Source organism: Silurus aristotelis (genome assembly GCF_946808225.1).
Source record: "Silurus aristotelis genome assembly, chromosome: 13".
NCBI lineage: Eukaryota > Metazoa > Chordata > Actinopteri > Siluriformes > Siluridae > Silurus > Silurus aristotelis.
This window is the reverse complement of record NC_139586.1, coordinates 5,839,522-5,855,541: the sequence shown is the minus strand read 5'-3', so window position 1 is coordinate 5,855,541 and position 16,020 is coordinate 5,839,522. Positions and strand designations below refer to the sequence as shown.

Below are 16,020 nucleotides of genomic sequence, written 5' to 3'. Positions count from 1 at the left end.
TTTACAATTCTTATTTATAAAGTGATAGTTTTCATCTTGTGACAGGTGCTTAGCATGAAAAGGCAAGAAATACATTTACATTTTGTTATATAATTATGAATATTAAACATTGAGTCCTATTTATAGAAACAGTTCAGTCCTCAATGAAATGTGTTTGGTGTTGGATATTTCCTTTTACTTTAAACTAAGAACATACTTTAGCTACAATTACAGAAAGTATGTAGCTTTTACTTTAGCGTCTAACTACATCTCTAAACAATATAAATATTTATAATCTTAAAATCAGTTTTTAATGTGATGTTTGCCATTACACATTTATTTACAGGCCAACTTCTGTCCATTCAAGAAAACATCCCTCCTTAAAGACAAATTACTTAATTCTTTAAGCACATAGTTTTACATTACTCTGCATGAAAGGTGCAGAAATCATACATATATTCAATTGATTTGAATTGAATTAAAATTTTATTTGTATAGCATTTTTATTAATAGACATTGTCCCAAAGCTTTACACAATTAAATACAGTGGGGCTAATGGGTTTTCTTTTATATATATATATATATATATATATATATATATATATATATATATATATATATATATATATATATATATATATATATATATATTGAGTTTAATAAAATTATTTACATACAAAGAGTTTTCCTGCCATTGCTAAATTGTGTCTTTCAAAGCAAGTGTGTGATGATTTAGGCATACAGTTTGCAAATTGCTAAATAGTAGAGAAGCAAAAAAAAGAGAGGTGTAAGAAAAAAATTATAAAGACAACGAAGATCGTAATGAAGAAATTTAAAACAGCGTAGCAGTGACAAAATACACGAAGCACTTTGGGTTCATCGGAGTCAGAAAGAACCCAGAGCAAACTCTGCCCAGATATTTTATATTGTTCTTCCCTTTGAAGTATAGACTGGAGTTCTTGATGGCTTGCTGTCTCTCCCAGACTGATTCAATTAAGACTATGATTAGGATTGATACAACTGAAATTCTATGTCAAACTACATAAGTACTTTTGTGAAATTTAATTTTTCTGAATTTGATATAGCCTGGGGTGGAATCTGGATCGAGGCAGTCTGTAATTCTTACAAAGGCTAAAAGCAAACTTAAGACATCACAATAAATTTATTGTGAGCTAAAAGCTACTTTACATTATCCAACATTGTAAAAGTAGAATTCTCTCTTCAGGGACAAAGTCTGTCTTTGGGTATTGGTCTTAGATCGCCTGATATAGTGTGGATAGTGAATAAACAAATTTGGTTCTATTTAGAGTAAAGCAAACTTGGCCCAAACTTTCTATTCCTTTAAACTGTTCCTCATGCTCTTTACCATATTTGATTTTCCCTATCAAAGAGGCTGCTAATCTTTTTTTAAACAGTTATTAGTTATTTTACTTACAGCAAGAGAATTTATCTTGAGTCTGAATTCCTGTTGAATAGTGTCTAAAACTGATGAATATGCAACTGGTGAAAGTTCTCAAAAACTGTCCATTTCATGACCGGATATTTAGATGTCACATTCTCAGATTTTCCCATTACCAAAGTTTCAGATAAAAAAATATTTCCTTCTTTCATTTCCCTTACAGGGAAATATATGTGTTAATGTGTATGTATGAGAATATTAGTCCACTTTTGAATATGTGCTAAACCTCAACCAGCTCACACAGAGTGCTATAAACTTTGAGTTATGTTTAAGGATTTCACCCACACAGGATAATCAGCAGACCTTTGTTGTTGTAGACTGGGCTAAACTGCCCTATTTTCTTTAATCTGTGCTGATTATAATGTGTACACCAAATGTAATTATCAGTGTTATTGTTGAGGGGTTGAAGCACATTGTATAGACAAAAGTACATATTTACTTTTAATCACCACATTATCTGTGTAAAGCTGCTTTGAGACAATGTTGATTGTTAAAAGCGCTATACAAATAAAAATGAATTGAATTGAATTGAAGTATTGGGACACCTGACAATTATACTAACATGGACTGTAATGATATCTCATTGTAAATACATAAACGTTAATATATAGCAGGTACAGTTTAAGTGAAGATTAAAGACAAAGTTAAGTATAGATTAAAGAAATGGCCTACACATAACACAGAACACATCACATATCATATCCTTGTGCTCCAGTACATCTGATCAAATACAAATGATCAAATTGTGCTTTTTAACATTAGGAACAGCAGCTACACTACAGTTCCTCGCCACTGCTTCTCTTTTTCTACACATCCCAGGCCATCCTGGGGTGGTGCTAGCTCCAGTTGTGTTCCACCTCCTGAAGATTATGTACCTTCAAAGAAGTAGCTGCCGACAACACAATCATCCCAAACCCTTCAGAGACGTTTCAGCGAAATTTGGATCCAACTTCATGTCGAGTTTGGACATTATATTTGGATGTATAAGACTGTAAAAAGGACATTACTTGTAATTACACACTCTGGGGTGCTAATGGGAGTTTTCACTCTCTGGTGTTTTTGTTTTAAGATTTATAATCACACTCTTGATATCACCCAAATGAGGATGGGATCTCCTTTTAAATCTGTTTCCTCTCAAGGTTTCTTTCTCATAACATCTAAAGGAGTTTCAAAGCTGCTTTGAGACAATGTCCATTGTGAAAAGGGCTATAGAAATAAACATGAACTTGAAACTTGAAATTGAACTTGTGCTTCATCTTGAAATTTTTGGAGCAACTGCAACAACTCTAATACTGAGAAAATGTGTTTCTTATATGCTCAAAATACTCAAATGATCACTTGGGGTTGTACACTGGTGTGTTATCAAGCATGGCTAAAGATGGACCTGTATCAGATTCCCTAAATTAGCCTGCAACAGGAAATCAGGACTAAAATTATTTATTGTGCAATTAGCATATAATTTCAAGTGTTGTGTCTAGTTGAAATGCTTGCAGAATGGAACACAGCTAATTCTCCACATTTAATTGACTTCTGTAAGTCCTAATTTGTTGCCAGTTATTGATGTAGGCAAATTGTAAAGTCACAGCATTCAAATATATGTGCATCTACCTATGTGACAGAGCTTTTTGGAAAGAACCCCATATAGGTGTGATAGTCAGGTGTCAGCAATCATTTTGCCATATAGTGTATATTTATGTCAGTTTGGATAAATAAAAGTCAGAATGCTTTTTAAGTTGAAAACATTGACATTTATTTTTCAGTTTGTAGCTTATACATTTCTGATTACTCTGGTTTTTATTACATTATTGGCAAAGATACTATAGTCGCATTTTTCTACATAAATACAAAAATTCTGAGGTAGGGCCTCAATGACATTTAAAATAAATTTTCACATACATGATATTTTATGGCACAGGATTTTTAAACCTATAGATATATATCTTTTTTCATTTGTACATATATATTTATATTTTTTAAATCAATATTATGACATGTTGGAGGTACATATCTGTATCCATAGGCAGATTTCCCTCTCTATAATAAAACACACAGAAATATATATTACATAAGTAATTAGAGATTTTACCTATGCAATGATAGGTCCACAATAAAGTGCCAAAAGACACAACAGACATTACGTTAGAGATCTATATGGAGATATATGACTGACTAGAAGCTACTTGGTATTGATATTTTTGAAATATACAATATATGTTTTTTAACTACCTATAAGGCTGATTGACCTGAACATACATCAGTGAGCACTACATGGAAATGAGTGGCAGTATCTCTGTCTCCTAAACACATAGCTTAATATTGTCTTCTTTATATATACATAGGATATTTATATAGTTTATATGTAGATATTATCTTTTTAAATACATTTTTAACAAAATTCCTTCTTTGGTTACCTACTGGCCCTTGTTGGACCATAGGCTTTTATTTATTACTTTTTTGTTTTTTTAAGAAGGAAAAAAAATATTCAAAATTTAAAGCCAGTTTGCCCTGATGTGAGGAATACATGCAAAAGACAGAGAAGGAAGAAGAATGGGAAAGAGAAGAGGAGATAAAGAAAAGGACAAAAAAAAACACTGAAATAACACAGATAAACACAAACAGTGCATGCAAGATAGTCAGCTAGCTATTTATTTAGTGTACTTGTTTTTATTTTTCAGCTGGGCTTCAGAGAATGGATCGACATTAGGCCTAAAGATAAAAAAAAGTTATGCTGAATATTACATCACTGCTTAATGAAACTATCACGAGTTATAGTCTCAATTCTAAGCTTTTTATGCTTTTGCTTTATGTCAAAACATTTCTAATTCCTTTTCTTTTTATTTATAGAGTTTATGAATACAAAGTAGTAACTCTAGCCTATTATTAGACTGCTAATGTTGGCAAGCTACAGTAAATTCCCTACAGTCAGAAATTATGTTCAGATTATATATTAGCATTTGGGACACTGTGTGTATATATAAAGATAATGACTATGAAGCAGTTATATTTACTCTGATTTCTGCACTGCATAAATACTGTTGTGTTTCTGTTGTGTTTGACTATAATATTGAAAATTTATAAAATAACTTAAGTTTGAGAGAAATAGTACATCTGAAACTCTACTTTCTTTGTTGCTTTCATTTTGGTTGTGTGTATGTGTGTTAGGAGTAGGAGGATGGGGAGTCAGAGGAGAGGAGAGGGTGACTAGCTAGCTCAAAGAAGGAACTCTCCAGAACCCAGGCTCACATTTTCAGAGTTCTTCATCATATTACAGTTACACAAAGACTTTCTGTACTATTTACTTGAGGACATGGTCAGCCTCAAAAATATAAATGAACTCTCTAGTCACCTACCAAAAAGTAATATCTAACAAATCTAAGCTTTGCATTATGCAGTAAAACAGATGTTTAAAGGTGCCATTATTGCACAATATAGTTTTCCTATTAAACACTCAGTGCCATCACAGATACTTTTCATTTTCAGTACATTTAGCAGAAAGGTTGGTGTTTCTCCAAGCATTTAAATATTTCTTAGTTTTATAGTATTTAGTGCTTATTTTCTAGTCATACTGTTAACATATGGCAGGTTACAAATGTATCCATATCCATCATATTGCTATATTAAAAATCATGGAGATATGCAATATTGTTTAAATGTTGTTATATATCTTTTTGATTTTTATAGTTTAAATTCTCAAAAAAATATTATTTTTATTATTATAAGATACTGTAGAACTATAGAAGGTCTATAAAAGGATTATAGAATAGCATTGTAATTTAAGGGGCCAAAATGATCATTATTGTTGGTCTTTTGTTCATTATACAATAAAAAGAATAAATATAATGACTGTTTAGTGTCTACAAGTAGAATTAGATTTAGTGTTCAGTAGCATTCTTCGGTAAAGCTAATTGTAATATTGCCTTTTTTTTTAATGTGTGCAAATGGCAAAACAGCAACATGGTCTAAAAAACTATATCTGATTTTGTAGAATTAGTAGAATGCAGTATTTTAGCGATGTAGCGATAAATATATAACGAGGCCATTGACTCATTTGTTTATTTTTTGGGGGTTATCTAACAAGCTTGCATTTTTTTTCCTGACGGAAAAGCAGATGTTTAAAGAAAGATTTTTTTTTTTTTTTACTATATAGGCTATGCTGACTGTCAGATATTTTTCATTATCTGCCATCTATCCCAGGCTGCTAACACTAGATGAATATTTAGAAACACATTTACTAAGGAATGCACTTTTATACACACGCAAACACACACTCACACATACAATTTTTGTGGTACTATATACGGAAAGCAATTCATATACATAGATTATATTTATATATATTTTTTCTCATGACATCTACTAATGACATGATTGCAAGTCGAACATTTCACGGTGTGAGACAGCATGCAGCGAATCCGGACACACTCATAAATCTCATAAATCAGCTTTTTGTAGCATGGTGAGCAACTCATTCAAAGCACCTATAGTCTGTGTGATTTTAAGCCAATAATATTTGATTGCTTTAAAATGAACTACTTTGATTGGTCACAATCACACATACTCTATCACACATACATCTATCACACATACATCTGATATGGTATAATAAACCTCTGAGTTGTAGTAGAAGGTCATTTTCCTCATGGCTTCAAATGTTTTGGTGTGACTTTAACTGTTGACTTCAGACGATATGGTGTTGTTGTCTATCACAATAACACATCAGTTTTCTCACAAGGACATGGGTTTGATGTAGGAATTGTTCACAGAATGTAAACTTGACATGAAATAAAAGTTACCTACATAATCTAATATATATATATATATATATATATATATATATATATATATATATATATATATATATATATATATATATATATATATATATAAAGAGAGAGAGAGAGAGAGAGAGAGAGAGAGAGAGAGAGAGAAAGAGAAAGAGAGAGAGAGCGAGATGATACATCTTAAGCAGAAAAATATAGGTGTGAACAAACCAAATTTACTTTTCTCAATAGAAATTTGATTGTAGAGATATATAGGGTCACTTTTCTTTAGAAGCATTTGAAAATCCAAAAGTAATTCAATAAGTTTTTGCAAATAAAAAGGATAAATTATCCACTTCTTCAGAAAAAAATAAGGCAAATGACAATTATACCTGAGACCCTGTTTCATGGCAAGACTTCAAAAACAAGTAGGAGCAATATCTCCGAAGATTTTACTCAGAGACTAATAACTACATTTGTAATCTACTGACACTAATGAAAGGTGATGACATTTAACATACAGCTTAACTATAACTATAACTTTCTAAAATATATAAATATTATATTTATCAGCTGCACAGCTAGCAATACACAGGATAGCACACATGCCACACTGTCGGTGTAGATTTTATACATGTATATGGATTTATATTATAAATATTGTCCTTCTTGCATAAAAGACACAGCAAGTCCAAGTAAAGATCACAAACATGTAGCGTTAAATATATATATGTTTTCACACATAAATGCTACCTGGCCACTGAGTAGTGTTCTAACTATTATGGCTGCAATTTTCTGTTTGTTTTTTTTAATTGAGAGATACATTTTCATACTGTTGTGAGAAAATATATAATTAAAATAAATCAACAACTAGCTTTGTGCTTCTTGTAATGCAAGAATATAGTATTTAGCTGCTAGCATAATGCTGTCCTAGCTTTGTATCTATTCTGAATTGTACAGAAACAAACAGAAGTTACTGCACAAATTAAAAACTATTATTGTTATATTCAGAAGAGGTCAGAGGCACAAAGTTACAGATTTAAAGAGAATGTAAAGAACAGGGTTTAGCCTGCAAATATAAATAGATTTTCATATTCTTTATGTTATCTGTGGATTTTCAGTAAATGATTGTGTATGAAAGGGTGAAAGCAACTTAAAGCTAGAAAATTGTAGTTGAAGAAGCAACGGCAAGTGGCTGTGAGTTTGAGCCAAGTCTGTCGGTTAGTGGGTATTAAGGAATTAATAGAAATTGAGGGTAGACAAATAAAGTCAAAAGGACAGAGGGCAATGGATATCGATTAGAGGTCAAGGGCCAGAGAGCTGGAAGTCTTTAGGAGGAAGTTTGAGCCCCAATGAATTTGTTCCAAGTGGGTCAATCATGTTTTTATAGCGCTCACCACGATGCTTCATCAAGAAAGGACCCCAATCAGGTTGAGGAGAGCATACAAGCTTTAATCGCTGAAGGGGGGGAGAGAGAGAGAGAGAGAGAGAGAGAGAGAGAGAGAGAGAGAGAGAGAGAGAGAGAGAGAGAGAGAGAGAGAGAGAAACAGAAGGGGGGGAAAAGACAGAATTTAGTTACATAAAGTTAAATAATATAAGGATACAACTAGTGAACTAGTAAAAGCTATTTCATCTGATGTATATAAGATCACTATTAAATATTTATTAAAAAAAGTTTATATAACATAAGTTGGACTCTAAATATCCTTTGATGTTTGATTACATCTACATGTATTTCACTGTATTGTGGAACAGACTTCCTGTTTTTGTACATGTAAAAAAAAACTTTTAGTGTGCACAGCAGAGATCAAAAAAAAAATTTGTCAAATTTACTCGCCCAACTTTTCTTAAGCATACAAAATGTGCTGCTACTGTTGCGTTACTTGCATGTTGTCTTAACATTCAACTTCAATAAACAGTATAATGTTTAACTTCCTCCTGTATTCATATTATTATGAATAAGATTATTATTACCTCGATCATGGTTCCTGGAGCAAGATGCATCTTGATAACAAACATAATGGGGATCCAGATAACAGAACAGATGACCATGAGCCAGCCAAGCACCATAGACCAAGTGGGGTAGGTATAGTCTTCATAGGTCATCACTTTCCACTGGTACAAACTCAGTCCCAAAATAAACTACAACACAAAATAAGATACAAATAAACAACATAATTAAGTAAACAACATAATTTTTTTTATCAAATATGCCTATCTTTATACCACATTGAATCCACATTGAAAATATGCAGTTTTGGATGTTCAGAAAAATTATTTTCTGGATTTTTCTTGAATTCTGGAAAACTGATTTTAGCCAGGCAAGATTTATAAATCATTGTTGAAGACAGCCAAGCCAGTTTATTTCCCGAGGCAATCTACCTTATGAACACTGAAATGGTCTCCCCATTGTGCAATAAAATAAAACATACGTGCAATACCACTTTTACAAATCTATAGCTGTAATTTTTTGTGCAATAATACTATTTATTTTATTTATAAAAAAAATGTGCAATAGACCCAAATGAGGATGGGTTCCCCTTTTGAGTCTGGTTCCTCTCAATGTTTCCTTTGAGGTTCCTTATAACATCTAAGGGAGTTTTTCCTTGCCACAGTCACCATGGCTGCTCGTCAGGGATAAACACACACTACTCACCTTAACTTTCTGTAAAAAAATTCTGTAAAGCTGCTTTGAGACAATGTCTGTTGTGAAAAGCTCTATAGAAATAAACTTGACTTGACTTGATTTTTATTCTTTTTTATTTGTTTAGCGTTTTTATTTCCTTTTTACTTTAGAAAATGTGCAAATATACTTGCCAATTAAACTCTTTCTTATTCTGATTCTAATTTCTGATTCTGAATGGGGGATTCACCACCTCTGTTTCAAGCTTTCGGACAGATTAGAATACAAAAAATGCACCTCCCATTGTGTTTTTTATTTATTACACTGTATTTTACTAGCTAGTTATTATCATATGACCATATGTTTATTTATTACACTAGTATATTTGTTGTTTAATAGTTCTGCAGAATATCTTTTAGTAAATAAAAAAGTAGGTAGTGCATATTCAAAAAAATAGTGTTGCATACTACCATAGCATACAGTATCACATCATCGTTTGCATGGTGTCAATTTTTTTATATTGACTAAAAGCAAACAAATAAATCATTATTAATTTTTTTTTTATAATATTACTGTATTGCATGGTTTGTGTTAATTCAAACCTACTGTCAAAATAGTAGGTGTTACAAAAGCCCAACAAATCCTCCAGAACCTGTTCGGCTGGAAACCAATCATCATTTCTATGTCCTCACAGAACCGTTGCAAGCCTGCAGAGAGCAAGAGAGAGCGAGAGAGCGAGAGAGAGAGAGAGAGAGAGAGAGAGAGAGAGAGAGAGAGAGAGAGAGAGAGAGAGAGAGAGAGAGAGAGAGAGAGAGGGAAATATTGGTTTATTGATGCAAAAAAAACCAAAGAAAATACATTAGAACACTTTTGAAAAATGTTAACTTTAGTAAATCAGAGGCTGTATTTATCATCCTGTGTCATAATACCAGAATGCTAATTTAATTTCCTCACACAAACATATATTTTAATCTCCAATCTATGTTCCATATTTTGAGATATGCATTTTATCTATATTTATGGTGATGTTCAATATAAACAATATTGATGGTAATGGAGCTGTAGTGAACCTCATGCCTCTTCCAGATTCCAGCTGCAAGTAGGTAAAAGAGGAATTAAGTGTAACATTTGAGATGTGGACACTTTACTGCAGCATAAACACAAAGGATTTTAAAAGAGAATGCATACACGCTTTAATAAGAAATAAGATCAAGCATCATAGTGGAAGTGCTCTAATAATGCCTAATTCTACAATCTGTTTATATGTTATTTAATATTAATTTTTCATGTTTTAGATTTTAGGCTCATCAGAGAAACTTAAGCTGAACTTAGTAAGCTGATAAAGCCTCATGTTGAAAGATACATAAAATTGCCTATTTAAATTTCAAGTCATATTTTGTCTTTTAAACCAAAAACAATAAAAGCAACATCTAGTGGCCAAAGTAGGTAATGTTTGCTCACGTCTCAGTGAAAATACTAAATCAGAGTAAAATTATGTAATAGGTTCAAAAATATTATAGTAAGATTAGTTAAAATGATCGATAACTTGTATTTCAGAAACAATATTTAAGAAATTAACAAGAAGGATAAAGCTTTCAGAAATGGCAAATGTCTAGAATAAAGCAGCTAGTGAAGAATAATAAGAAAGGACAAGAAATTTTTCATTTGGAACCTAACTAACAACAAGTTGCATTTTAAACTATGTTTTCACTAACAAATTTTTTAAATGTAGAGATGAATTCACTAAGGTACCATAGGGACTGCGGGGGTGCAAACTTGGATTAGAACGTAACCCCTGGGAGTTCCAGGGGACCACTGTATATTGTATACTGTAGTGTCTACTTCAACTTTATGATTTGAAATATTGATCTAACAAAAAAAACTATAAAATAACATATCTACTATTAGCTCGTTTACTTTAGTTTACAATCACTTCACAGTCATTTATGTTTTTTTTATGCAATTTGTGGTCAAAATGTAAATACAATTTGGTATGAATTAACTATGAAAATGAAGAAAGAAATTAAAAAAGAAGTAAAAGGGTCATTTTATAAATATTAAAATAATTTTTTTAAACAGTGGAAAGTTAAATCCCAATTCTTTCATTTATTCATTCATTCACATTTTGAGGCATTAGTTCAGAAAAGTCACAGAAGTAGTGATGTTCATGAAGTTACCGTAAATGTACGAAACTCCAATTAGCTCAAAGATGGCTATAATGACGAGAGAATAGGAGGCTGCATAGGTATCAACCAGCTGAAGCATGTACATGCCACTCTGTAGAAGTAAAACACACACAAACACGCAATACAAAAAAAATTACTACATTGAAGAAAAATATGGCAACTGTGATTTCTTACTGTTACTAACCACTTTAATTTCAATGCAGGTTTGCAGTGGCCCTTGAATACCAGAAATACTAAGGTTAAGGTAAGATTACTTCAAGAATAAAATGCCAATTTATCACAGCACCATGCACACACATTTGCACCTAGGGGTAATTTATTTGAGGCAAGGTACATGGTACCAAGTGCAACAAATCAATTCTTTAGATCATCAACTGCTATTTTAACATTATAAGTAAAAGTTCTTTTTAAGTCAAGCTTTGGTGTGAAAATATATGCATTACTGTGTATTCTCTTCTATACCACACTAACTGTAATGTGTTTGAGATCAAAAGTCATGTTTCAAACCTCATTTATCATTGGGAAGCCGAGAATATAGAAGGCCACACAGCACACAAGGGTGAATATAGGCTTGTGTTTTCGCAGGTATTTCGGAAACTCATCAGTTACAGATGTCACGATAGTCTCGATGGTTGCAAACTGTAGAAGGGATAAAAGTGTGTGTTAACATAATCACCATGCACCGCTCTTTGTCTCTTTTTTCCTGTCCATCTCACACACACACACTACATAGTTAGTTACCATGGTATCCAGTCCAAGTGTAAGGAGCATGAGGAAGAAAATGATGGCCCAAAATGGAGAGATTGGCAGTCTGGTGAGGGCTTCTGGATAAACTACAAATGCAATACCAGGACCTGCACACACATACATAGAAAGAGAGAGAGCGAGAGAGAGAGAGTGTGTGTGAGAGAGAGAGAGAGAGAGAGAGAGAGAGAGAGAGAGAGAGAGAGAGAGAGAGAGAGAGAGAGAGGTATAGAGAGAGAGAGAGAGAGAGAGAGAGAGAGAGAGAGAGAGAGAGAGAGAGAGAGAGAGAGAGAGAGAGAGAGAGAGAGAAATATATTTTGCTATAAGATGTTTTGCTATAAGCATCAAACAATAAAAATTTGTGCATTAATTCACAAATGACACTAATGTGACATTTGTTACACTGAAATTATTATGATATGATTAAAACTATTAGAATTATTTAATGCTTTTACTTGCTCCTAATTTATCTTTCTATTTATAAGCTTTACTTTGTTTAATACCTTTTTTGGCTTGCAGGATCTTATAGCGTTGGTAGCTCAGTGGTTAAGGCTTGGGATTACTGATGGTTGGGGGGGTTCAAGCCCTGATTTTGCCAAGCTGCCACTCTTAGGGTCCTTATGCAAGGCCCACAGTGCTCCAGGGGTGCAGTATAATGACTGACCCAGAGCTCTGACCCCAGCTTCCTTACATCACTGTTATATATGTAGAAAGACTTCCACTGTGCTTTAATGCGCATGTGATAAGTATTAAGACTTTTTCATATGTTTTTTTTATGCCTTTTTTTTTTTTATATTTTGTTATTGTCACATTTAAAAAAAAAAAATAAATAAATAAATAAATTTTATTGACATTAAACCTTTTGGACTTTCAGACATTTTACAGTTGAATTGTTTGTTTTATCCTTGTTTGCTCTTTTGTTGATTTTGGAAGGTTTTTTTTTCCATGTACTCTGTCTCTAGTTGCGTCTAACCTAGCATGATGGGCAGTGGTTAAGGTGTACCTTGTGCTTGAAAAACCCTGCATTTACAAAGTAACATCCAGGTAATAAAAAAAAAACCTTTCTTGCTGTATGCCTGTTCAATAATAAACACCATGGGAAGCTGCATTTCCATCTTATTCTTTTTCACAGTTGTCCTGTTGTCCTGGACCTCACATTCTCCAGCCTCCATGGTCCAAGCCAAAATTTATGCAGGAATACAGCATAGACTCTTCGGAAACATTCTCCCCCTCCATATTCCTGGTAGGCACATGTTCTTTTTTATGTAGGAAAAAAGGTACTGCATAGATGGATAGATTACAAGGTCTTAACAGGATAACTATTAAGAAACAGTATCATCTGCCACCCATGTCCATTTCTTTTCAGCTCTTGCACGGAGCTACTATATACACAAATTCAACGTCAGTAATGCCTGATGTTGAATTTACAGGTTTGCATTAAGGATGGATATTAGTAGAAAACTGCCTTCAATACTTTAGATGGTAACTATAAGTACCCTGTAATGCCTGAAGAATATCCATCTAGTGTGTCACACCATAATCAATGACTCAAACACAAATATTTTCAGCTACTTGTTTGTTCACATCCTCGAATAAGTCACTCCATTAACATGTTAATCATTTTTTGCAAGTCTTGCAACGAGTCCTGAGGGATCACCTGATGTTAAAACAGAAAAGTGTAAAGAGTCTGCCTGACTCTAATTTCTCTTTGACAGACTGTGTATACCCAGTGATTAAGTTGTAGAGTCATCCCCACCACAACCAGGCCTAATGTTTTGTCCAGAGTTACCAAGCCCTATAGAGACATTAGTAATTGTTTCAAATTTGCCCACAAATCTATGATAAATTTTTATAATGAACACAAAGCCAATAAATGCTGTAAAAAGAAAGTATTAATCTGTAGCTCCTCTTGAGTTATATTTAATACATCAACTTGATTTTACATTAGAAAGGATAAATATTTAAGATGTAATCTGAGATTAACATTATTTGTTAGTTATATACATATAATCTAGCCCTTTATTGACTTACCTTCATCTGCCACTCTCTCAATCGGCACCTTTAGTTCATGAGCCATGAACCCAATGACAGAAAAAATCACGAAACCAGCAAAAATACTGGTAGCGCTGTTGGTACATGTCACTATTATAGTGTCCCTGTTGGGAGGAAAACAATTAAGATTTATAAGATATAATGTACATTTACAAAGCAATTCCAAAGCCAAGTATGTGAAATAATTAAAAAAAAGTTAGCCATCTTAAGACAGATAAACTACACAATACAGTATAAGCAAAACTTTAAACATTTAGAGGAATGTGTGCCAATGAGGTACAGAACAAACCGCATGACTGTTAACTTCTCCTCACTGAGCTGTTTCCCCCTCCCTTTGTAATTCATTTATCAACTTTGATCATCAAAAAACTCATGCATATGGTTATATTCTTCTACCATGCTAGCAAAGGTTTTTACACATGGTTTTATTGGTTGTCCACCAAGTTAACTGGTTTCCACTAGACAATGCTATGGCTCTAAGTGACCATGCATGTGAAAGTTCCCAGAATGAAAATGGTGAACGACTGCCTTGGCACTAATTATTTTAGAGATGCAATCTCTGCATTTTAAATTGTCACGCGCTGACTGCACATGACGACAATGCTGACTATGAAACATTGGCTTGCAGATTTAAACCTTGATTGTGGAGTCAAATCTGACCTAAACATTAATGTATTTTTTTCTATGATTGATGAACAAGCAGGCATCAGACATGGCCCAGTTACTACTGATCCTTAGAATAGAAGCCATGTAGAATAGAATGCTTGTGACCTTCAGCAGGGTCCTGATTTCAGTGAAGCAGCAGTTTAAATATTAAATGGAAAACATTTAAAGAAGAATAGCCTTTATTTGTTACATATACATTACAACACAGTGAAATTATTTTCTTCGCATATCCCAGCTTGTTTGAAACCTGTGGTCAGAACACAGTGTCAGCCATGATATAGCACCCCTGGAGCACAGAGGGTTAAGGGCTTTGCTCAAGTGCCCAAGAGTGGCAAGGTAACAAGGCCACTGAGCTACCCCTACATCTGCTGATGGCAGTGTCATAGTGATACAATCAGCAATTTAGGTGATCAGAAGCCAGTGTAGGTTGTAGGTAAGAAATGGTGGTTTCATGCTGACTGTACAGTGCATTAGTTCTATTCTGCATGTTATGGCTATCCAGTGTTATTTGGACTAAATAGCCACAAGACAACAGATAAGCAATAGTTGCATTCATGTTCCCTTTGCTGTGTAGCAAGTATTTTTTTTTGTATATTTGCTATACAAGCACAGCATTCTCCCCTACTGCTTAGTCTCTTACTAGCAACATAGGTGTTAGAAAAATGCATGCACATGACATTGTCATCTCTGATAGTCAGAGACATTAGTCACAGCAATGGTGGATTCTATTATTCTATTCTTCAAGTCAGTGGCTACAATCCAGTCACTTTTAGTTTGAAAAAAAGAGCCACACTAGAATCTATATATTTTTTTTAATTATAAAGTTTTTTGGTATGAAACAGTGAATGGAAATTAAATGATATGCTAGTTTGTTTGCTAACATGGTATAAAGAACTGGCTATGAAATTTCACTGGCCTCTTTCTATAAAAGTAGGTCCTGGACATTTTTATTCATAAAAAGATTTTCTAGCAAAGTCTTTCAGCCTAATGTAACACGTTAATATTTACTCCCTGATACTTGATACATGATTTTTAATTAATTGGTTAGTTGAATCAACTATGCAAAATTACTTCTGTTTTAATTTACTCAATATTCATAGCTTCATACTCCATGACCATAATTACTCCAATGTTTCAAATGAAACAAAGCAATAAAACTTACCTATAACAATTGTTATGAAATTTATTGTATGAAGAAAGAGTGATTAACCCTCCCCATGCTGCAGAGAGGGAGAAGAAAATCTGAGTGGCAGCATCCTTCCAAACCTGAGAGAGCAACGAGAAAGAGTTATGTATATGTATGTGTGTGTGTGTATATATATATATATATATATATATATATATATATATATATATATATATATATATATATATATATATATATATATATATATATATATATATGAGCCATAACATTAAACAAATATCTAAAATTAGATTTTAATATTCACATTGCTGTCTATGCATAGACTATGAAGGAGACACTGAAGGTGTAGCAATACAATGGCAGCATATACTTTAAGTCCTGTAGGTTGAAAAGTTGCAAATTAA

General features: G+C 33.0%; 1 protein-coding gene across 3 annotated transcripts in view; it reads right to left on the bottom strand.

Moving 5' to 3' along the window:
• Window positions 1-3,207: 3,207 nt before the first annotated feature.
• The window catches only part of slc6a5 (solute carrier family 6 member 5), a gene marked incomplete at its 3' end in the record, with an annotated part of 32,805 nt that continues 19,992 nt past the window's right edge, over window positions 3,208-16,020 (bottom strand). Inside the window, exons 9-17 of one of the 3 annotated variants that reach the window (XM_083558157.1) lie at window positions 15,632-15,735; window positions 13,783-13,907; window positions 11,749-11,861; window positions 11,515-11,646; window positions 10,999-11,098; window positions 9,428-9,528; window positions 8,173-8,340; window positions 7,596-7,656; window positions 3,208-3,472 (exon numbers count right to left, since the gene is read on the bottom strand). In XM_083558157.1, the coding sequence (XP_083414283.1) occupies window positions 3,423-3,472; window positions 7,596-7,656; window positions 8,173-8,340; window positions 9,428-9,528; window positions 10,999-11,098; window positions 11,515-11,646; window positions 11,749-11,861; window positions 13,783-13,907; window positions 15,632-15,735 (954 nt within the window). Of the gene's footprint in view, window positions 3,473-6,103; window positions 6,139-6,444; window positions 7,657-8,172; window positions 8,341-9,427; window positions 9,529-10,998; window positions 11,099-11,514; window positions 11,647-11,748; window positions 11,862-13,782; window positions 13,908-15,631; window positions 15,736-16,020 lie in introns of those variants that run through there. The other 2 variants (XM_083558158.1, XM_083558156.1) reach the window with 2 other exon arrangements.